Raw genomic sequence first — 24,851 nt, forward strand, 5'->3', positions numbered from 1 at the left:
ATGGATGGAGGAATGGTTAACAGACAGAAACCTTAGAGAGTAGGAATTAACAAGGTATTTCTAGTTGGCAGTTCTCTGGGGGTATAATAAGCAGGGTTGATAAAGGGGGAACTAATAAATGGATTTCTAAAATGCATTTGATAAGTTGTCATATAAAACGTTACTGCACAATAAAATGGATTTAGGACTGGCTAACTAATTGGAAACAGATTTTAGGATAACTGAGTTACTTTCAGGATGGTAATCTGTAACTAATGGAGTGCCACAGTAATCAATGCTGGAGCTTCAGTTATTTATAATCTACATTAATAAGTCGGATGAAGGGACTGACTGCACTATGGGCAAATTTGCCGATGACGAAGAGATAAGTAAGAAAGCAAGTTGTGTCGAGAACACAAAAAGTCTTCAAAGAGACATAGGTTAGGTTAGTGGGCAAAAGTTTGGTACGTGGAGTATATGAGAGCAAATCTGAGGTCGTCCACTTTGGTAGGAAGAACAGAAAAGCAAAATGTTAAATAAGGAGAGATTGCAGAATGCTGTAGTACAGAGGCACCTGGATATCATTGTATGTGAATCACAAAAAAAAGTCAGCACGCAGGTGCAAATACTTAGGACCGCAAAGGAAATGTTGGCCTAAGTTGCAAGAGGGATGGATTTTACAAGTAAGGAAGTCATGGTATGTCTCTACAAGGCAATGGTGAGACTGCACCTGGAGTATTGTGCACAGTGTTGATTCCTTTACTTAAAAGGGACATATTTTAATTGGATGGAGTTCAGTGAAAGTTTACTAGGCCTTTTCCTGGGATGGGGAATTTTTCTTATTAACAAATGTTGTGCTCGTTGTGTCTGTCTTCATTGGAAATTAGCAGAATGAGAAGGGATCTTAATGATATATATAAAATTCTGAGTGGGCTTGACAGGATAGACATTTGTGTTGTTTCCGCCGGATGTTAAATCTTGAACAAAATAGCATAGTCTCAACGTAAGGGTCAATTACTTAGGACTGAGATGATAAAAATAATGCAATTAGAAAGTGGTGAATCTTTGCAGTGATGTTCACCAGACTGATTCCTGGAATGATGGGACTGTCCTATGGTGAGAGATTGAGGATACTGAGCCTGTATTCTGAGTTTCAAAGAATGAGAGGAGATATAAAGGGCCAGACACAGTGAATGCAGAAAAGCTGTTTCCCCTGGCTGGGGTATGTGACTTTAGAGCCTGGTCTATAGCTGATAAAACTGGCTAAGTTCCATAAACAATCTGAGAGTTTTCTTTGCTGAGGTTTGAAGCTGGCAATAAGTATGACTAAGTAAGATTACCTTGCCAGTGGTTAAAGATAGTAGAATCACTAACATCCTTAGAACTGCCCTGAAATGGTAGATTATATACTTCAGTATATAATGGTGTTTGAACACAAATTTTCTGATTCAGAGAATGAGAGACAGTATTATGGATGATTTTTGGCAAATAAAAGGATCCCCTGAACACTACAATAGTTGTTACAGCGCCTAACATCTCATGGCCAAGTTAATCTAATCATAGGATCCAAGAAGCTTATATGTTGATTGCTTTTGACACAACTGGGTGCTTTAATCACCTGATTTAGGATTGAAAACGTCCCATCTGGAGAAGGGTTAGGGCAGAGGAGGATGATTGCTGCCTGACTAACTGTGATTGACAGCTCAGTAGCATAGAATGCAAGCTGTGTTTCTCCTCCTGTCAAACTGTTTCATGCCAGAACCAGTGTAATTGGCTCTTTACGTACGACGAAAAGAAATGATTGTTATCACATTACCAGTGATGACTGGCCTTTAATTGATGAATTTTGGCATTCAGCATTTGGTTGTTTTCTACTTTTGAAAACAATACAGTGCTTGACCTTTACCATGATTCCTGAAGAAGGGCAATGCTGTTAGAATTGATAAAGCATTTTCAGATTTTACCAAGTGATAGTATACCAGTAGCGGCTACTGTTTCTGATCAGCTATTCTGTATTTCCAATTCCTGCAGCCGTGAGGTCAGGATGTTTACGCCGACTGTACACAGTCTATCAGATGGTGGAGCTTCCAGAAACTCATAAGTTGTTGCGGGATACCTGCAGAGGTTTTGCGGAAAAGGAACTCACTCCAGTTGCTGCGCAGCTGGACAGAGAGCACAAATTTCCTGCTGAGCAGGTAACAGTTTTTAATGAAGCATCAATAGCAGTCTTCCTAAAAGGGGGTAGTTTGATCACTTACACAAAGCTGCTATGTTACTGGGAGGGACTCTTTGTAAATCTGCAATCATTGGGTTGAGTTACCTCAGTTCTGCAGAAATCAAAATCAACCTCTCCCCAAAATTATCTGGTGTTCCTATGTGTAAGTGGTGGAATCTGCAGGGTCTGACAGCAGCAAAATGTAGGCCAAATGAAATCTGTCTGCTCCAGGGAGGAAGCTGGCTGTGGGTCTCCATGTTACACAGCAGAACCCAGTAAGTATATGAAGATCGATGGTAAAGGTAAAGGTAGCACATGAGGCCATTTCCCTCACACAGGATTAAAAAAAAGTGTCATGTTGAATAATAATAATAAAAGCAATCAAATGTGCTGTTTGATCACAAGTGGCTGTCTAATGCTGGATTCAGTTTCCAATGCAACTTGAACAGAAGCACCTAGGTTTTCCAATTATTACCTGCTTCTAATGAAAAGCATGACAGAAGATCTCTCACTCTCTCACCTTTTATTTTCTCCTTCCCTCCCTCCTGCTCTCTCAAGTAGTTTCTTCCATGTCCCCATTTCCGAGCCACATCCACTCCATTCAAATCTGATGAATTCTTGGAAAGTGGAAAGATGGAAAACTTTTTGCTGAAAATTATGACCTCCAAGACAGTGTCAGAGAACCTACATGTTCCTCAGTGCTTGTTGAAGTTATTTTTCTGTCAATGAATGCTTCCTTAATTTTTCACTATTACTGTATCTTCTTATTAAGAGGTACTGTTTGTCTGTCAAAGGCATCTGAAGCACTCAACATCATGTACCACAGGCTTGAAGCTACAGATCATCATAGGTTAATACTGGCTGTACATATATAGGATTTTAATGAGCAGCCAGAGTGAATATTGGGTGCTGCTTTAATACTAGCACATGTGAGCCACTTTACAAGTACAATCAGATTTCTAGGCCCTGATTATTAAAAGATATAGAAGATTAAAATGAGCAAAAGCAATAAACTGCTATCTTTAAATAAATTCAATTTCCATTTATTCTCCACAGTCTCAAGCTATGTTTCCAGACTTGCATTCACTTCACAAATTGAATGGATTGTGCATGCTATTTTATTTCTGTCATAAATTACTGGCCTATTGGGCTTGGTATAGCCCTTTTGTAACACAGGGCAGGCAAGGGATTCAACTTGGAATTTCTCCATCTTATTGTCCAATATCACAGTACGTGGCACAGTTATTCACTGACACCTCAGGGAGCTTGGCTGGTATTTTTGTAGTCATATAAAGATTGTGTTTATTCTTTATATGAATTTTTATTGGATGTCACACATCTTTTATTCGGTTGCTCTTGCTCCCAGGTTTAAATCAATTTAAACAGTGAATATCTGCAGTTTCTCTTCTCGTCAGCCAAATTGCAGTGTTTGCAGAGACTTTAATCACAGTTTGTTATTCTGCTTTATTCCTATAATGAACCTTGATCAATATATTTTCATGATTCAAAAGCTCTTTCTAACTTCAAAGAACCCAAAGCTGGTACAAATCTTTTACATTTCATTTTTGCCTGTAAATCCACGCAGGATTTTCTGTCAGTGCTGTTCCTCCACTGGGCTGAACAAGATCGAAGAGGTGAAAGTCTAGCTAATGCTGAGGTGAACAGAAAACTTTGGAAGGTGGAACCTTGAAATAAGAACAGAAAATGTTGAACATTTCAGTGTGACCCATGATCAACCCTCAAAAATTTCTATACTTTAGTTGCAACTGTGTTTCTGTAGCAGATGCTATATATTTCTAGCATTTTCAGTCGTTCTTAAACATTAGGTAACATTCTCTTCTTGTTTTCTGAATATTATTTTGTCTAAATTAATCAAGTTTGGGGGAAGAGTTGGACAATCTGAACTTAATGACCAACAGAAGTGCAAGGAGAAGTAACAGTGAGACATTTTATCGTGGCTTTAGTGGAAACCAAATATACCAAATGAACAGAAAGAGAGAGAGGTGAGGGGTGGGGGTGTAATGGATTCTATCAGAGCCACGTTTGCAATAGCAAGTTTAGATTGTGTTTCACAACTACCTCATGCTAAAGTTTGCTTGCGGACAGTGAAGACCTTTCATTGTCAATGGTGCACTGCACAATACTCAACATTTGGTTGCCAGACTGACAGCTAAAGTAAATGAGGAGCTGTTCATTTCTGTGACTACAGAACTATTCAGTGATTACTGTTCAGAATTGAAGACATTAAAGAACTGCATGGGAATGACTGAAAGGGCAGCAAACGCAAAAGAGGTAGAAAATCATAATTGGATACAGCTAAATGTCAGATATAATTCACAACTACCAAATTGGCTACTTAATGCTATCAGTCACTTATGTAATTGTAATTTTGGTCAGAATAAAAGCAAAATACAACTGTTGGAGTAGGTAAGTTGGTTATTGAATGGAAATGGTAGAATATGCCTCTGAGCATTTCATACCTGTTGCAACAATTTTTTACATGATCGATCAAAATCACACATCAGCTATCATTTACATTGAACCTTTAACATGGTAAAATATTCCAAGATCAAGAATACTCCCCACTTGACTAGATGAGTGTAGCCCTAACAACACTCAAGAAGCCTGACAGCTTCCAGGACAAAGCAGCCCGCTTGATATCCAGCACATCCACAGCGCTCAGTCAATGCTCCATAGTAGCAGTGTGTTCTGTCTACAAGATGCACTGCAGAAATTCACTAAAGCTCATTAAATGATACCTTCCAAACCCTGGACCACTATCATCCAGAAGAACAAAGGCTGCAGGTACAAGGGAACACCACCAGCTGTCAGTTCCTCTTTAAGCCTCTCACCGTCCTGACTTGGAAATATACCACTGTTACTTCACTGTCACGGGGTCATATTCCTGGAACTCCCTCCCTAACAGTACTGTGGGTCCGCTCACACCAAATAAGCTGTAGCAGTTCAAAAAGACAGTTCACCGCCACCTTCTTAATGGCAACCAGGGATGGGCAATAAATGCTGGCCCATCCAGCAATGCCCATATCCCACGAGTGAATAGAAAAAAGAGAAAAGCAGTTTGCCATATGCCCATCACAGTGGGGCTTCCACGAACTCTATGCTAAATGTTTCTTTATTTTCTGCTGAATAGCATATTTGAAGAAGACAAGAATTTCCAGTTCAATCCTTGAACAAAACTTGCCAGAGAGAAATAAGTATTTTCTTTTCTAAGTGCGTTTTAATGAGATCAAAATATCTTAAAGGAGACTGGGGACAGCAATTTGAGGGTAAATCCACATCTAATATGTGGGAATCTTTTAAAGGCCAGTTGATTGAAGCTCAGGATCCACAAATTCCAATGAGAATGAAGGATAAAAATGGCAAGATTCAGCAATCCTGGATGACGAGTCATTGAAAGTTTAGTCAAAAAGTAAGAGGAAGTATATGTAAGGTTTAAGAAACTGAAATCATACAAGGCCCTTGAGTAATATAAAGGAAGCAGGAAAGAACTTAAAAAATTAGGAGGGCGAGAAAGGGCCATGAAATGTCCTTGGCAAGTAGGATTAAGGAGAATCTCAAGGCATTGTATTTGTATATTAGGAGCAAAAGGGTAACTAGGGAAAGGATAGGTTCACTCAAGAACAAAGGAGGAGATTTATGCATGGAGCCGGAGGAAGTGGATGAGGTCCTTAATGAACACTTTGCGTCGGTATTCACTGAGGAGAAAGATATGGATGATGGTAAGATTGGGGAGGGGTATGTTGATATTGAGAAGGAGGAGGTGTTGGATGTGGCCAGTGAGCATTATTCTAGTGGTAGGGAAATTGTTGGAGAAGATTCTTAGGGACAGGATTTATTAGCATTTGGAAAAGAAAGACCTTATTAGGGCGAGGCAGCATGGCTTTATGTGGGGGAGGTCTTGTCTGACAAGCTTGTTTGAGTTTTTTGAGGAAGTGTTGAAGATGATTGATGTGGGTAGGGCATGATAAGCTGGTTCAGAAGATTAGGCCACATGGCATTCATGGTAAATTGGCAAATTAGATACAAAATTGGCTTGGTTATTGGCAATAGAGCGTAGTTTTGAAGGCGTGCTTTTCTGACTGGAAGTCTGTGACCACTGGTGTTCCACAAGGATCAGTGCTGGGGCCTCTGTTATTTGTGATATATGTAAATGACTTAGATGAAAATGTAAGTGGTCTGATTAGTGGGTTTGCAGATGACACAAAAATTGGTAGAATTGTGGATAGTGAGAAAGGTTATCAAAGATACAGCAGGATGTAGATCTGTTAGAAAATTGGGAGAAGAAATGGCATATGAAATTTAATCCAGACGAGTGTCAGGTGATGCATTTTGGGACGTCAAATGCAAGAGGAAAGTATACAGTAAATGGCAGGACCTTTAGGAGCATTGATATACAGAGATATCTTGGGGTCCAAGCCCATAATTTCCTGAAAGTGGCAACACAAGTGGATAAGATGGTAACAGAAACATGAAGCATACTTGCCTTTAATAGGTCAGGGCATTGAGTATAAAAGTTGGCAAGTCGTGTTGCAGCTGTTTGAGACTTTATTTAGGTCACATTTGGAGTATTGTGTACAGTTCTGGTGCCCACACTATAGGAAGGATATGGATGCTTTGGAGAGGGTACAAAAGAGGTTTACCAGGGTGTTGCCTGGATTGGAGTGTATTAGCTATAAAGAGAAGTTGACAAACTTGGATTGTCTTCTCTAAAGCTTCAGAGGCTCAGGGGTGAACTGATAGAAAATAGAGAATTATGAGAGGGATGGATAGGGTGGACAGTCAGACTCTTTTTCCCAGGGTGGAAATGTCAAATACAAGAGGGTATAAGTTTAACGTGAGAGGGGAAATTTAACAGAGTTATGCAAGAAATATTTTTTACAGAGAAGGTGGTAGGTGCCTGGAACATGCTACTTGGGGAGCTGTTAGAAACTGGTGCATTAACAAAGCTTAAGCAGCATTTAGACAGACACATGAGCTGAGAAGGAATAGAGGGATACAGGTCATGTGCAGGCGAATAGGATTAGTTTAGAATGACATCGTGGTCAGCACAGACATGGTGGGCCAAAGGGCTTAAATTCTAAATGAATTACCTTTGGAGTGTAGTGACAGGTGTCTTGTAGTAAATTGTATGCAGTAGATATCCTTTATTTAGTCATACAGCACGGAAACAGACCCTTTGGTCCAACTCATACATGCTGACCAGATCTCCCAAACTAAACTGGTCCCAATTGCCTGAGTTTGGCCCATGTGTCTCTAATCCTTCCCTACTCATGTACTTATCCAAATGTCTTTTAAATGTTGCAGCTATATCTGCATCAACCACGTCCTCTGACAGTTTATTCCACGTATGAACTAATGATATGAACTACCCTGTGGGTTAAAAACGTTGCCCCTCAAGTTCCTTTTAAATCGTTCTCCTTTCACCTTAAAAATACGCCCCCGAGTTTTGAACTCCCCTACCCTAGGGAAAAAAAACTTTGCTATTCATCTTATCATACCCCTCATGATTGTATGAACATCTATAAAGTCATCCTTCAACCTCTTACACTCCCGTGAAAAAGTCCCAGCTTCTGGTAACTCAAACCCTCCAGTCCCAACAATATCCTGGAAAATCTTTTCTGAACCCTCTCCAATTTAATAATATCCTTCCTATGGCAGGGTGACCAGAACTGTACATAGTACTCCAAAAGTGGCCTCACCAACTTCCTGTACAACCTCAACATGACATCCCAACTCCAATACTCAATGGTCTGAGCAATGAAGGCAAGTGTGCTAAACTCCTTCTTAACCACCCTGTCTACCTGTGACACAACTTTCAAAGAACTACGTACCTGACCCCCTAGATCTGTCTGTTCAACATCATTACCCAGAGGCCTACCATTATCTATATAATTCCTGTTCTGTTCGTTTACCAAAATGCAATACCTTGCATTTATCCAAATTAAATTCCACCTGCCAATCCTCAGCCCAATTGGCCCAATTGATCCCATTGCAATCTTAGATAGCCTTCTTCACTGTTGACTATACCGCCAATTTTGATGTCATCTGCAAAATTACTAACCATGCCTCCTAAATTCTTATCTAAAATGTTTATATAAATGGCAAATAACAGTGGACCCAGCACCAGTCCCTGCGGACTGTCTCTTATTGACCATCTCGAATTGTCCCAGAGAAGGTGGAGCTGAAATGACCTCTCTGTCTGCCTGTCTCTGCCTTGGGTCAATTCCCCATTTTCACCGTTGAAGGAGGAAATTCACCACTTTTTCTCCCCAGTTGCTCCCGCAGCTGCAGTCAAATAGTTTTAGAGATGAACACTGACTCCAAACTCCACACTGATGTTGACAGAAACTCAATACTGAAGCCATTGTCCTTCCCTCTTGTTGACAAACTACCACTTTCCTGCATTCAAAACTGATATAACCAATCAAGAGAAGTTTTCAGGTAATCTGTTCAGAATCTCAGAACAGTCAGCTAGTTTCCATTGTTGACTTTGAAAATGGGTGACAGACTTTCTTTTTGTGTGTGGGTCAAACAACTGGTTTTGTTCCTTCCCCAGTCCTAATATCAGAGCATTGAATTTATGAACAGCTGGAAAAATAGTACATGTAGTTTTATATTGACTCGCCAGATTTATAATTGACTGTAGGAAGGACACTGTAAGACAGGAAAAACAAATTTGAGATAATTCAGCACTTAATTTCATACATTCAAAAATAGAACAGTCCAAGAAGGGATAGAAAGCTTAAAGAATGCCTACGTGATTGAGATATAAATATCAAAGACAGGCCATATTTATATATCACCTTTAATATAAGACTGAAGTTTCTACTTCTGCACCAGAACAGGAAGTCAGTGTGACTGATATTGTCGTGGTGTACCCAGAACAGGAAGTTGGCATCTACTGTGTCCATCATTGCATATGCGATGCAGCTGATATCATTGTTGTGCACCCATTGTCTATTGAACCTAAATGCTGCCCCCTCACACTCGCTGCTCTGCTCGCCAGCCTGCACACTGCAAACATTGCCAGCCCCATCACAGCCTTGCTTGCCCTCCCCATTATCACCCAATGCTGCCCTCTTGCTACCCCATTTGCTGACACCCAAACACCCCATCCCTTGCAGCTCTGTTTGATGTTCCCATCACTATGCGTATCCCACTGCATCTTTCCCTTGCCCCCCCACCCCCCTTCATTGGCCCCTCATCATCTCCCTCACTCACCTGCTTGAAGCTCCCACCATGGCATCAACCTCACTGGCTCCCTCACTGCTTCACTGACCACTCTGACCGCTGCATTGCTTGCCATCACCCTCACCATTCCCCTCACTGCCCCCTCACTCACCAGCTTCTCCCCTGGCCTACTTCACTGGTTTACTTACCACCCCTTTGCCTTAGTGTTTGAATGGTACAATCACAGCTCTTGCAGCTAAATTTTGTTGTTATTCCTCAGAGACTTGGCTAAATCCAAATCCTGTTTAGTCAAGAAGTAGTAACATAAACCTCCAGCAAGTCATGCTTACGTTATTGAATTGGAATAAGGTGACTTCTGGTCAAATGTTTAATTGAATTACAGAGTGTTTGGAGAACTGATAATTTTATGATATATCTGTTGTATTTAAACGTTGTAATTGCATTAAGTGATTTATACTTTTAAAGAGTGCAGAGTATGGGTGGTTTGGTTGCTTCATCTCTTTAGCAATGCAGGTTTTCAGAGTGAACAGTGATGTTCTTCTACAAGTTAGTTGTTGCTAAGTTTTTGGTGATGGGCAGTGACGTCTCTGTCACAACGATTGCGTGTGTAGCAGGTGCACCCCCTGAAGTTGCGTTGACAGGAAGCACGCCTTAAAGAAAAACATTTATCTACGGATATTAATTTGGTCCTTGGAGACAAACAGGTACAGATAGGGCAGTCTTGTAATGTGGGAAATATTGGAGCATCCACCCACTTTTTCATTACTTAATTCTTATTTCCCACTGATTTCGATACAAATGGAAAGTGGGGGAGATATATAATAGGCAGCTGATCAGGTAGTGATAATGCAGAGTTGGCACTAAGGTCAAAACCCTCAATTGTTCCATTCTGGTTCTAAAGTCTGGGCGCAGTAAGCGATGAGCCAGTGTTTCCAAAATCTGTGCATCCCCTATGTTTAATCTGCTACATACTCGTTAAATGACCAGCCAATCTTTACCAACCCAGATTTAACAGGGGAAAATCACACTTGAACCAGATCATATTCTCACTTAACCTCTACATGCAAACATTCAAAATGTGTCACTGGAGTAATATTTTCCTGTATTGCTCAGGGACACCAAAGACCCAACATTATGCCCACATCTCTGACAAATTTTAGAATGTCTTTATCTTCCCTCACCTGCTCCCCACCCGGCCCCGAAACATCCTCACACCATGTTCCTAATGTAGCATTTATTACCAGTATCACTCATAGCTGTACCAGTACCCCGTAATACAGTATTTTAGCCAAATGTCCATACCTCAATTCTGATGGTATTAGGAGATTGTGAATTGTCACCATCAATAACATGAGGTTCTCATCTGAAATATACACATAAATGTTCCTGGTTCATGATTGGGGCCAAAATCTATTTGCTCATCCATGATTCAGAGGCGCTGAAGTCAAGTGTAGTGAGTAGCTCGGTGATTTATACTTTGTGGATTTACATATAGTGATTGCGTTCCTAGTGATGTGTCCAGTAGACAATGCTGGTTGTTGCAATGCCATTGCACAAAGCAGTCTCTAAACTCAAATGTGGTAAAGATATGATCGCCTATAAACATTAATCTTTTCCAACATTTATAAACTTTCCTTTGACACATTTGTGACCAATTACCTTCTAATCAATTCTGCAAAAAGATTTTTCTCATAATATTTCCCATATTTCTTTTTGTGATTGATTATCTTAAATTTGTGTCCTTTAATTACCATCTCATTGACAAGACAATCCATCATTACTTACCAAATGATTCATAGTTCTTGCAGTATTATTGGATCACCATTTAGCTTTTTCAACTGCTTTGAAAATAGCTTTAATTTCTTGAATTGTTTTGAAACTATGACAAAAAGTACAGTTAACATCCTAATAAATGCGTACAGACCTTTTCCATTGTTTTTATATTCTTCCTATAATGGAGTACCCTAAAATGTACACAATATGCAACTACTGTCCCACTGAAACCTTGCACACATATTACCTTGTAGGTATTGTATTCTATACATCTAGATTCAATCACAAATATTTGGTCGGGGGTGGGTGGGGGGCAGGTATGGCCTTTTCTGCTTGCACTATTATCTTTTAATGATCTGGTCTTTAAGGTCTAAGGTCCTGCTCTCCTATTTCATTTTAAATAATTTATAACGCATTTCCTTCCTCTATCCCTAATTCCAAAATGTATCTCTTCATGCTTTTCTACATCGATTGATATCTGCTAACCTGTTTGTGTTCTCCAGTAAACTTTCATAATCCTTATAATACACTGCCATTCTCCTCATTTTAGTGTTAGGGTAATCCCTTCTTCTTAGTCTGAAAATGTTAGTTTGGTAGAATTTGTGCATGTCCCATGTCAGTGGGATGTTACCAACAGTGACAATGCTTCTGTAAAGTAGGGCACTACAAAAGCTACTGATCCATGATCAGCAAATAGATCAAGTTGCCTTCCCACTACTTGATATGTTGCATTTTTCATTGATGTATGGGAATCTGTTCCATGTATATATGTTTAATTTTATTTCTAGTCAGCCATGCAACATAAGATCAATGTCTGTGTGCAATTTATTCTAAATTACCTGGTGTAGTACTCTAATCTATATAATCATCATGAGCAATACTGCACAAGGCCGACTGGTTCGTTACAAGAGTAAAAAGGTAACCATGGGCGGCATGGTGGCTCAGTGTGTAGCACTGCTGCCTTACAGCACCAGGGACCCAGGTTCGATTCCACCTTCAGGTGACTGTCTGTGTGGAGTCTGCACATTCTCCCGATGTCTGCATGGGATTCCACCGGGTGCTCCAGTTTCCTCACAGTCTAAAGATGTGTGGGTTAGGTGGATTAGCCATGCTAAATTGCCCATAGTGGCCAGGGATGTGCAGGTTAGGTGGATTAGCCATAGTAAATGTGGGATTCTATGGGCGGGTTAGGGAGGTGGGTCTGGGTGGGATGCTCTTCAAAGTGTCGGTGTAGACTCTGGGCTGAATGCCTGCTATAGGGTTCTAGGATTCTGTGACCATTTGGCAGAGGAAACTAGCTTACCAGCTATTTGCAGCTGGATTTTGGTGGAACTAGCTCCTTTTAGTTCATGTGTTTAAACATTTGGTCTGGCAGATAGTGCCTTCAGCAATAATTGTGAATTAAATAACTATATTGTTTCTTTCAAATCACAATACCGAACCATTTCTTGTAAAGTCGCCAAAGTTTGTAGAATGGTTTTAATGGGAAAAATGTAAAATGTTCAAATATGTATGTATTTCAAAGCAACTATCAAACAAATTGTAATCTGCTAGTTCTCTTTACGACATTAATTATAGCACCTGTCAGGATCTGCTTTAAATTGTGCTTTAGTCCTCTTAGAATCCCTACAGTGTGGAAACAGGTCCTTTCAGCCCAACAGTCCATACCGACCCTGAGAGCATCCCCCTATAACCCACCCCTAACCTACACATCCCTGGACACTATGGGGAATTTAGCATGGCCAATCCACCTAACTTGCACATCTTTGGACTGTGAGAGGAAACAGGAGCACCCGGAGGAAACCCACGCAGTAATGTGGAGAATGTGCAAACTCCACACAGACAGTTGCTCGAGAGTGGAATCGAGCCTGGGCCCCTGGCACTGTGAGGCAGCAGTGCTAACCACTGAGCCACTATGTCGCCCCATTGCTTCTCGGCCTTTTGGCTAAGATCAAGCGTAGTATTCTGTCACCTAACATGCTTTCTTTAACCCTTTTCACACATCCCTTTGTTGCCATTTGGAAGTAAGACAGCAATAATTTGGGCAACAGATCATGGTAGAAAAATAGTATTATGGGACAGCTTTTTTGATTATTTTTAGGGATCATAGAAGTCTATATGTAGAACTTGCCCTCTGGATATTGAATGGGTGAAATAGTGCTGTAGTTGCAAAGACCTGAAAAACAGGAGGATGTCATGTCTTTTTCTAATTTCATGGTTTCCCACATTGCACAGTAAGTACCATTTAAACAATGGAATTAATTGGTTGTAAAGTGCTTTTGATTGTCTTGAATTCATGAAAGATGCTATACAAATCAAAATTTCGTTCATATTTATGATAAACCCCATTTTGTTAATTACTGCATTTATGCATTAGCTTCAAAGTGTGAGTCCTGTTGTGATATTGCAACATTATTTATGTGTTGTCAGATAAAGAAAATGGGAGAACTGGGACTCATGGCAATGGATGTGCCTGAGAAGTATGGTGGAGCAGGATTGGATTATCTGGCATATGCCATTGCTATGGAGGAAATAAGCCGAGGCTGTGCTTCTACTGGCGTAATCATGAGTGTAAATAATGTAAGTCTATTATATATAATAGGTATCTTCCATTTTCACTGGATGATTGTCGTCAAGTGAACTAATTCCTTAGTATCTTTTTAGGGCTACATTTGTAATTCTAGTCATTTAGTCGTTCAGGGCTTAGATTTTGATTAATCAGACTCTAAATGTGCTGTTAATTTTCCTACCTCATCCAGAATGACATTACACAACCTAACAGTTATTGAGATGTTCAGTTACAGCAGTTCTGAGTTACTCATACTGATACATTTGATATTTAAATGCTTTTGTATTTTGGAAAGGATTATTATTCATTTTACTCTCTTTGTGTAAAGATATTTTAATGAGGATGAAGTACAAGTGGAATATAATGGCCCAGAGTTGTATAACCTTATTGTACATGTACATACCATTGTTGTGAGACATTCAATGGCTCCAAGTAACCTCTCTAGTTTTCTCTTAAATGTATTGATCTATTGTGTTGTTGACATATGATTAAAATGCATAACAGCAGCCTGTCATGTCTCACTCAAATTCGCACTCTTCATAGATGAACCTGGGTGATGAGGGCTAGCAGGCTGTTCAACAGAACTTTCTACCAGAGCCACATCTTATAATCAGGAGGGACTGTAGTGTGTACTGTTTACGTGATGAACATAGAACATAGAACAGTACAGTACAGGCCCTTCAGCCCATGATGTTGTGCCGAACTTTTACCTAAACCTAAAGTCTATCTAACCTCCACCCCTACCTTATACTATCATCCATATGCCTGTCTAATAGCCGCTTAAATGCCCCTAATGAGGCCGACTCCACTACCCTCTCCGGCAATGCATTCCATGCCCCTACCACTCTCTGAGTAAAGAACCTACCTCTGACGTCTCCCCTATATCTACCTCCACTCACTTTAAAACTAAGCCCCTTCATAATAGCTACCTCCACGCTAGGAAAAAGTCTCTGTCTGTCCACTAGATCGAAATCTCTGATCATTTTGTACACCTTTATCAAACCACCTCTCATCCGTCATTGTTCTAAAGAGAAAAGCCCTAGCTCTCTCAACCTTTCCTCATAAGACCTTCCCTCCATTCCAGGCAATATCCTGGTAAATCTCCTCTGCATCTTTTCCAACGCTTCCACTTCTTTCCTGTAATGAGGTGACCAGAACTGGACACAATACTCCAGATGTGGCCGAACCAGGGACTTGTATAGCTAGAGCGTAACTTCACGGCTCTTGAACTCAATCCCTCTATTAATGAAAGCTAACACAACATACGCCTTCTTAACAACTCTATCCACCTGGGTGGCAGCTTTCAGGGAACAGTGAACATGAACCCGGAGATCACTCTGCTCCTCAGTACTTCCTCAGCTTATGCTACTGCAACTTATACCATCTGATACCATCCTGACTTGGACGTAGATCATTGCTGTTTCAAAATCTGCCCTGAGAGAGCCTTCACCCCACAGACTATAGTGGTTCACAAAGGTGACTAACTATTGAAAGGGCATCCAGCTATGGACAGTAGATGCTAGCCTTGCTAACAATGCCTATATCACAGAGTGAATAAAAAGTCTTCTTTAGCATTGTTCCCTTATACTTCTCCTGCTCCATAGCCTGAAGTTCTAACTCAACACAGACTCACACTTGAACCTCGAGATATAGAAATTGGTGTGCCTAGGTTTTTGAATATGAGGGTTGTGATTTGCAACCAGCCCAAAGAAGATGGGGAGGATTCATAATTGGAGGATCAACCTCACTTCCTTAATTGTGTGGTGGCCCAGAGTGGATCCTGCACTGCACTTCTCTGGTGCTCCTGGTGACATCTGTGCAGTGCAGGGGTCTGTTTAACATTGTGACATACTCCAGGTAGCCTTCCCTGTAAAAGAGAAGGTCACTAACACAGTGAAGGCTGAGTCTGATATGAATGTTTAATTGGGGAACAACGTATCCACAGAAATATAAAACATAGCCAATAGGAGCAGGAGTAGGCCATTTGACCCTCGAGACTACTCCACTATTTGATATGATCCTGACTGATCACGGAGCTTAATATTCTAATCCTGCTGTCCCCCCTTATCCCTTGATCCCTTTAGCCACAAGAGCTATATCTATCTCTTTCTTGAAAACATATAATGTTTTGGCTGAAGGAATTTCTGCTGATTGCAGTCCTAAAGGTTTACCCGTTATCTTTACACAATGCCCCCTGGTTTTGGACTCCCCCACTATCAGGAACATCCTTCCTGCATCTAACCTGTCTCGTCTGGTTAGAATTTTACAGGTTTCTATGAGAACCTCCCCCACCCCCCACCTCCCCCCATTACTTCCAAACTTCAGTGAGTCAATCCTAATGAACTCAGTGTCTCCTCATATGTCAGTCCGCCATCCTAGGAATCAGTTTAGTAAACCTTCACTGTACTGCCATTGTAGCAAGAACATCCTTCCTCAGTTAAGGAGACCAAAACTACGCACAGTACTCCAGGTGTGGTCTCACTAAGGCCCTGTATAATTGCAGCAAGGCATCCTTGTTCCTGTGCTCAAACCCACTCACTAAGAAGCCCAACATACCATATGCCTTCTTTACTGCCTGCTGCACCTGCATGTTTAATTTCAGCAACCGGAGCATGAGGACACCCAGGTCTCGTTTGAACGTTCCCCTCTCTCAATTTACAGCCATTCAAATCATACTCTGCCTTCCTAATTTTGCTACCAAAGTGTATAATCTCCATTTATCCACAGTATACTGCATCTGCCATGCATTTGTCTGATTACTGAGCCTGTGCAAAGCACACTCCAACTTCTCTGCATTCGCCCCACAGCTCACACTTCCACCCAGCTTTGCATCATCTGTAAATTTTGAAATATTACACTTAGTTCTCTCATCTAAATAGCTAACAGATATTGTGAATAGCTGGGGTCCCAGTAACGATCCCTACAATACCCCACTATTAAATTCCAAGATGGTGGCAGAGTAGGACTCCTCAGCTGGATCTTGTCTGCTCTGTACATTTCTTTTATTTTTTGTCTTGTGTTTTATTTTCCTTCTTTCTTCTCGTGAATGTTCTGAATTCGCAGCCTCAGTGCAGACTTGGACCCTCCATCTCAGCGTGGACCCGGCGTGGTGGTCTCCTGGCCTGACGTGGCGTTCTCTCGGCCCAGCGTGGCAGTCTTATTTGTTTTTTTTCTCCTCTCGTTTGAAACTCTTAAGGCTTGGCTTTTTAATGTTCCTTGTCCCATTCAGAGTATTTTTTACAATCCATCTTAATACTTTCAATGACCTATGCACGTACAAACCCAGGTCCTTACCCTTACACCACTTTAGAATTGTTTTGTTTTTCTCCCATGTTCTCCCTATCAAAATGAATCTCTTCAATTTCTATGAATTGAGCTTAATCTGTCTTTTTCCTCCATTCTACTAATCTATCTGTCTTCTTTTGAAGTCCTATACGATCCTCCTTAAAGTTCATAGATGCTTCCAAGTTTTGTATCATCTGCAAGTTTTGGTGTTGTGCCAGGACACCAAGGTTTAGGTCAATCATAAGTATCGGGAAAAGCAAGGATTTGAATGTTAACCTCAGGGGAAACTCCACTTCAAACCTTCCTCCAACCTGAGAAACATTGTTAAGCATGACTGTGTTTCCTACCAGTCAGCGATTTCCATATTCTTGTTGCTTCTGCCCCTTTTATTTCATAAACTGTAACTATCCATGCTGGCTTCTTTTATATTCTGCATATGTCTTTGTGATTATTAATTTTCATCTGAATTATTGTGTCTAGAAGTTTCCCCGCCATAAAATGTTAAGCTGACTGGCCTGTAGTTATTGAGCATATTTTTAAATCCTTCTCCGAACAAGGGTGTAACATTTACAATACACCAATCCTTTGACACCACCCGGGAGTCTGAGGAAAATTGAAAAATGATGGCCGGTGCCTCTGCAATTTCTTTTCTTTCTTCTTGTAGCATCCTTGGGTGCATCTTACCTGGTCATGATATCTTTTCGACTTTAAGTACAACAGCATATTCAATACAGAGATAGTAGGAACTGCAGATGCTGGAGAATCCGAGACAACAAGGTGCAGGGCTGGATGAACACAGCAGGCCAAGCAGCATCATAGGAGCAGATACAACCTCCTTTTCAATTTTAACCCGTCCACTGTCTGAATTACCTTTTCTTTTACAAGGGGCTGAGTAGTACTTTCTTTCTTGATAAAGACATATGCAAAGTATTCATTTAATACCTCTGATATGTTCTTTGCCTCCACGTATAAAACCTTAGCTCCATTCCTTTCACTATTTAGATGCCTGCAAAGGACTTTGGGATTTGTTTTGACATTAGCTGACTGCCTTTTCTTCTCCTCCCTCTTTGCGTTTCTTATTTGTTTTCTTCACCTTCCTTCTGGACCTTCTATCATGACCTTGCTTTTCAGTTGTATATTTCACCTGACAATTGTCACAAGCATACTTTTTCTTCTTTATCGTAATTTTTATTTCTTTTATCATTCAAGGAGCTCTGGTTTTGTTTTACCTCCCTTTCCCTTTTGAGGGAATATATCTTGACTGAGCCTGAAATGCCATTTCTTTGAATCTTCTATCCCTTGTTCAGTTACTGCTTTTGCTGCCAACATTTAACTGTAATTTATTTGGCACAGATCAGTTTACCATTGAATTGCTCTTTCCTGTGGTTAATTATTTTTACTTTAGATTGTTCTTTGTGTTTTCCTATTACCAGCCTAAACCTTATGAAACAATGATCACTGTCCTTTAACTGCAGTCCTATTGACACTTGATCTGCTTGGTCCATCTTATTCCCAAGAACCAGACCCAGTGTTGTTTCATTTCTTGTTGGATTGATAACAGACTGCTGTAGAAAATTTTCCTGAACACACTGTGGGACCTCTTGCTCCTTTTACAACAGTACTAATGCATGCTACTTTTAGATAGTTGAATTCCCTGACACTAACCATGCTATAATTTTTGCACCTATCTGTAGTTTGCTTTCAGATCTGTCTCTCTACATTTTTCCCACTAGCTGGTGGGCTATAGAATATACTGAATAATGGAATGGCAACTTTTTTTTTGTTCCTTAGCTCCAGTCAAATAGATTCCATCCTTAACTGTTCTGGGAAACCCTTTTTCTCCAGCACCAAAACTATACTCTCTAACACTGCCACCCCGCCTTTTTCTTTCTTTCCTAGCCTTCCTGACCACCTATATCCAGAAATATTTAACACTCAGTCCTGTCCTCTTTTGAGCCAGGTATCTGTTATTGCCGTAACATCCTATTACCACCTGGTAATCTGTGACTGTAACTCTTATTTATTATACTCCATGCATTCACCTAGATGCACAGTAACCCTGATTTAATCTTTATTGCTTTCTCCCTTAATCTGACCCTGCCTGTTAGCTTACTATTCTTTATTCACGTGCTATCTATCTCTCCCAGTATTCTGCTCATTGACCAAACTTTGTATCCTGGCATTGCATCAGTCTGTTTGATTGACTCTCACACATGATAGCATCCTTTCAAGGTCTTTAGCCTCAAATACAGGAAATGGATGCTGTGTCATTCAAATTCAGTAACGTCACGCAGGAGCAAGCATCGCCTATGGAAACCTTTGGTGGGGCTCAGTGGTTTCAACTTCATGCCTTAAAATCTTCCTGATCTGTGTGGTTCAATACTAGGCTAAATGGACAATCATCCATACAATCATTAGGGGAAGCATCAACAGGTTGCTCTGTTAATTAGAATTCATATATTGTGATAAATAACTCCATTCATGTTGTAATAAAAAACATCCCTGCTAAATGATATATTTGCATACTATGAATGTTCTGTGGAATTGTTGATATCAGTCTTTGATGTAATTTGTGATACTGTTGAAAAGCATTCTCATTTTGGTTCCCCCAACTGTACAGCTGTCAACACCAATAACAAAACCATAGAGTAGGAGCAGGCTGAAATCCAAAACTCCAGTTCATATGTTAATAAAAACCGAAAGTACTGCAGATGCTGTTACTCAGAAATGAAAACAGAAGTTGCTGGAAAAGCTCAGCAGGTCTGGCAGCATTTATGAAGAGAAATTAAAGTTAATGCTTTGGGTCCAGTGACAGAGTTCTGAGGAAGGGTCACTGGACCTGAAACGTTAACTTTGATTTCTCTTCACAGCTGCTGCCAGACCTGCTAAGCTTTGCCAGCAACTTCTGTTTTTGTTTCAGTTCGTTAGCTTACTTAAGCTGGGAGACCAGCAGCCACAGTACGGCAGAGCATGGCTAGGGACTTGCTGAAAGTTGTCTGAGCTGTACTTTGTTTGGAAGAGGGAAGAATAATTTAGGTCCTTGACTTCAATACCTAATGATCTCTACTGTAAGTACACATGTGGATATCAGAATGTGAATAGTCGTTACTCATAATTGGGCATATTATCAAAGCCCATGGCATCTAAGGAACCGAATTCAAGCAAAGTGCAGAGGCTCATTTTTTAGGTTTAGTTTTCTCATTACTATGAATATCACAGAATTAACCAAGAGATCAACATGTGTCATTTGTACCAGGTTGGTATTTTGCCTTCTCATATTGCCAAATATATAGTAAACATTCACTTCCTTTTCCAGTCGTTATATCTGGGTCCAATTTTGAAATTTGGTTCAGAAGAACAAAAGAACAACTGGATAACTCCATTTACAGATGGAAATAAAATTGGCTGTTTTGGTCTGAGTGAACCAGGTAGGCCACCGTCTTTGATTGAATCCTGGTACATAAAGACTTGGTACATTGAGGGTATATGCCAAGTAACCATGGTACCTATGAGTTAGAAAAGCCTTCTACATTACCAATGGAAAAGTCTTTTAAGGGCAGTTTAGTTATCATAATACCTTGTTCACTTCGACAAAATATTAGTGTGCAGTGTGCCATTGTTTGGCCCAGTAATCTGCATGTTTCTGAACATACTGTATTTGTTCTTGCACAATTCCACTATCTCTCACTAGGTATGGATATTTTCCTAACCGAAGCAGGAGATCTCTGAACATTAGCCCTGTCAGCATTCACCATTGCTACTCAAAGAAATTGGTGTCTGGTCTTCTATGAACATTTTGCTCAATTATCACAATAAGTTAATATGCAGTTACGGCAGGTCATTATGAAAGCTCCTGAATGTTATGTACTGTGAAAGGATTTGAATATAAATGCTGGGAAGTTATGCTTCAGTTATACAGGGTGCTGGTGAAACCTTATTTGGGGTATTGTGCATAGTACTGGCCACCTTAGTGAAGGAAGGACATAAAATGTGTTGGAAACAGTTCTGATAAGGTTTACCAGAAAATTAGCTGGAATGAAGTGCGTTGTCAGACATGGAAAGGTTGGACAGGCTAAGCTTGAATTTGTTGAAGTTTAGAAGAATTGGACGCGACTGTTGAAATACATATATCCTGAGGGTTCTTGACAGGGTAGATGTGTAATGGATGTTTCCTCTTGTGGGAGAATCCAGAAATAGGCATTGCTGTTTAAAAGTCAGGAGTCATCCATTCAAAGTAGAGATGAAGTGAATTTCTTTCTCTGAGTGTTGTGTGTTTTTGGGACTCAGTCCCTGAAAGAGATGGTGGAAGCAGAGTCCTTGAATTTTTTTAAAGCAGAGGCAGATAGTTTCCTGTTAGGCAAGGTGAAGAAAAGTTATCAAGGGTAGGCAAGAATAGGATTCGAGGTTTCTTTCAGATCAGCTCCTATTGAATGGCAGTACAGGCTTGACAGGCGAAATGGCCTGCCGCTGCTCCTTGTTTGTAAGCTAAAGGCCATCAAACTGGATTTCATCATAGATTTCATAGAATTCCTACAGTGTGGAAACAGGCCCTTTGGCCCAACAAGTCCACACCAACCCTCAGAGCATCCCACCAGATGCATCCCCCTATAACCCACCTAATCTACACATCTCTGAACACTATGGGCAATTTAGCATGGCCAATCCACCTAGCCTGCACATCTTTGGACTGTAGGAGGAAACCCACGCAGACACGGGGAAAACATGCAAACTCCACACAGACAGTTGCCCAAGGGTGGAATTGAACCTGGGTTCCTGGCACTGTGAAGCAACAGTGCTAACCATAGAGCCACCATGGAAGCAAATCATCCTTGATCCTGAAGGACTGCCTAAAAAAGAAAGAAAGAGGCGGATGTCACTTAATAGATAATTTTAGTGTTAATCATATAGGTAGGGCTATCACCAAGCATGTGTAAATCATTGAAAATTTTAGATTATTGAGGACAAGGAAGACAAAGTTAGGTAGAGGGCAGCTACTGTTGAAGAAGCGCGATGGCTGAGGAAGGACTTGGCTAGAAGAGTGGACAAAGAAGTGACAGACGGAATAAAATGTGGGAAAGTATGAGGTCATGCACTTTGTTAGGATGAAGAGAGACATAGACTAATTTCTAAACGGGGAAAAGGTGGGGAAATCTGAAGCAGAAAGGAACTTGGGAATCCGAGTTCAGAATTCTCTGAAGGTTAACATACAGGTTCAGTTGGCAATTAGGAAGGCAAACGCAATGTTAGCATTCATTTCAAGAGGACTAGGATACAAGAGCAAAGATGTACTGCTAAGGTTGTGTTAGACTGCATTTGGAATGTTGTGAGCAGTTTTGGGCCCCATATCTAAGGAAGGATGTACTGGTCTTGGAGGGGTTTCGGAGGGGATTTTCTAGAATGATCCTAGGGGTGAAGGGCTTGTCATATGAACTGTGGTTGAGGACTCTGCGTCTGTACGTGATGGAGTTCAGAAGGATGAGGGGGGGGATCTGACTGAAACTTATCAGAATACTAAGAGCCCTGGATAGAGTGGACGTAGAATAGATGTTTCCACTAGTAGGAGAAACTGGGACCCGAGGGCACAGCCTCAGAGTGAAGGGCCAACATTTTAGAGTGAGATGAGGAGGAAATTCATTAGCCAGAGGGTGGTGAATCTGTGGAACTCATTGCCGCAAAGGGCTATGGAGGCCAAGTCATTGAGTGTATTGAAGCCTGCGATGGATAGGTTGTTGATTGGTAAGGGGATAAAGGGTTACAGGGAGAAGGCAGAAGAATGGGTTTGAGAAACATATCAGCCATGATCGAATGGTGGAGCAGACTAAGTGGACCAAATAGCCTAATTTTGCTCCTATATCTTATGGTCTTATAGATGTCATTCCATATGAATCTGGAGATTCACAGCCAGTGCAGCAATGCTATGGCAAGTATTGTATGTTTGAGTACTGGTTTCAATAATTGCTTAAATCTTTAAATAATTCAACACAAAATTAAAGTATGTTCCTGTCTAAGTGTAAGACCTTGGGCAAGCCTAAACTAGAATGCCATGCAGAGTACCCTGAAAAAGTCAGTAGCATGTCGGCGATTTCAAAGATTCAAAGGGTGTGACTTGATTGTCTTAAACACTTAGCACAATATGATCAGGGAGCTGTGCCTTATACTCTGGTAAATTATAGACTTGGAGAATCATTAAAGTAAGACCTACGTTTAAAAAATAAAGTGGAATATAGATGCTAAGCTTGTATGTTGGCCAAAAATAATACTTGCTGGGTTTTTTTTCTAATTGAGAATTATTACAAGAAGACCAAGTACGCATCTCCAGTGAACATTAGATTCAAAATATGTAGGAAAAGTACTGTTGATGAATTGGAGTTTCAGGGACCCCAGCATTGGTTTGAGTCTGAACCCTTGTTCACACATGATCGTGTTTATATACTGTATACTGTTAATTATTGTATTAATTATATTGTATTTTGAGTTGTTGATCGTTGGTCACAGTCTGACTCTGTGTGTTTTCAGGAAATGGAAGTGATGCTGGTGCAGCCTCTACCACTGCCAAATTAGACGGTGATCACTGGATTTTAAATGGCACAAAAGCTTGGATCACAAATGGCTGGGATGCTTCTGCTGCAATTGTCTTTGCCACCACAGACAAATCACTCAAGCACAAGGTAACTAAAAGAAATATGTACTGATAGATTCTGCAGTACAGAGTTTGTTTGGAAGTGACAGTAATTCAAATGGTGTTGCTATTACATGCAGTCAATGCAGTCCAAAAGATAAGACTGTTACTGGGTTTACAAAGACGGATACATGGTTTTACAAATGTCTGTAAAGAGCCAGAAGTATAAATCTCTTCTTAATTTCTCTGCTTGAAGGGAGGTCCTTGGTGATTATTTGCTGAATCACCACAAAGTGTCATGATCTTTTGCCCCAGATAGATAATGAAGCAGGCCCCAAGTCTGCCTGAGACAAAATAGGGATTTGATTTTTTTCTTTAATGTTCACTCATGGTATGATGGCATCACTGGCTAGACAAGCACTTATTGCCCGTCTCTAAATGCCGAGGGGACAGTTAAGAGTCAAGCACACTGCTGTTGGTCTGGCAGCACATGTAAGCCAGACCAGGAAAGGATGGCAGTTTCCTTCCCTAAAGGACATTAGTGAACCCAGATGGGTTTTAAATACCAGTGCTGTTGCAATCTCATTGTTGGGTAATTCAATGTGAAGTGCAATGATGGTTAAATTTGGCTATTTAAACAAAGTAAACATTTTACCAATGCTCCTATAGTTCAGTCTGTGGATTGTGCATCTGGGAGAAGCTGGATGGGATATGAGCATGTTTTCACGAACTATTGCAGAAAACTGGTGCGCTGTGGAAAATAGCTGCATGAAAATGAATGCAAAATCAAAACAAGATGTCACACTGAACTGACCATTCAGAATGGTGAAAATAAAAGCATTTCCTGTTTCTCTTCATAGTTTTTGAATTGAGAAATAAGATTATGATGAACTGTCAGGAGAAAATGAGTACATTTTTAAATAGAATCAGAGATAGTAGGAACTGCAGATGCTGGAGAATCCGAGACAACAAGGTGCAGGGCTGGATGAACACAGCAGGCCAAGCAGCATCATAGGAGCAGAGAGGCTGACGTTTCGGGCCTAGACCCTTCATCAGAAAAGGGGAAGGGGAAGGGGGTTTTGAAATAAATAGGGAGAGAGTGGGAGGCGGATAGAAGAGGGATCAGTGGGAGAGAGATCCCTTGAGGTTTGTCCGGAGGGAGGAGGGTAACTTCTTCAGGTTAGGCATCCTTAGAAGAG

General features: G+C 40.6%; 1 protein-coding gene across 1 annotated transcript in view; it reads left to right on the top strand.

Moving 5' to 3' along the window:
- Positions 1-337: 337 nt before the first annotated feature.
- acads (acyl-CoA dehydrogenase short chain) overlaps positions 338-24,851 on the top strand; it is a 140,861-nt gene continuing 116,347 nt past the window's right edge. Inside the window, exons 1-5 of the mRNA XM_048611704.1 lie at positions 338-368; positions 2,011-2,174; positions 13,610-13,759; positions 20,350-20,461; positions 23,550-23,701. Of these exons, the coding sequence (XP_048467661.1) occupies positions 338-368; positions 2,011-2,174; positions 13,610-13,759; positions 20,350-20,461; positions 23,550-23,701 (609 nt within the window). The remainder of the gene's footprint in view (positions 369-2,010; positions 2,175-13,609; positions 13,760-20,349; positions 20,462-23,549; positions 23,702-24,851) is intronic.

The sequence above is a fragment of the Rhincodon typus genome, chromosome 24, assembly GCF_021869965.1.
Source record: "Rhincodon typus isolate 14 chromosome 24, sRhiTyp1.1, whole genome shotgun sequence".
Lineage (NCBI taxonomy): Eukaryota > Metazoa > Chordata > Chondrichthyes > Orectolobiformes > Rhincodontidae > Rhincodon > Rhincodon typus.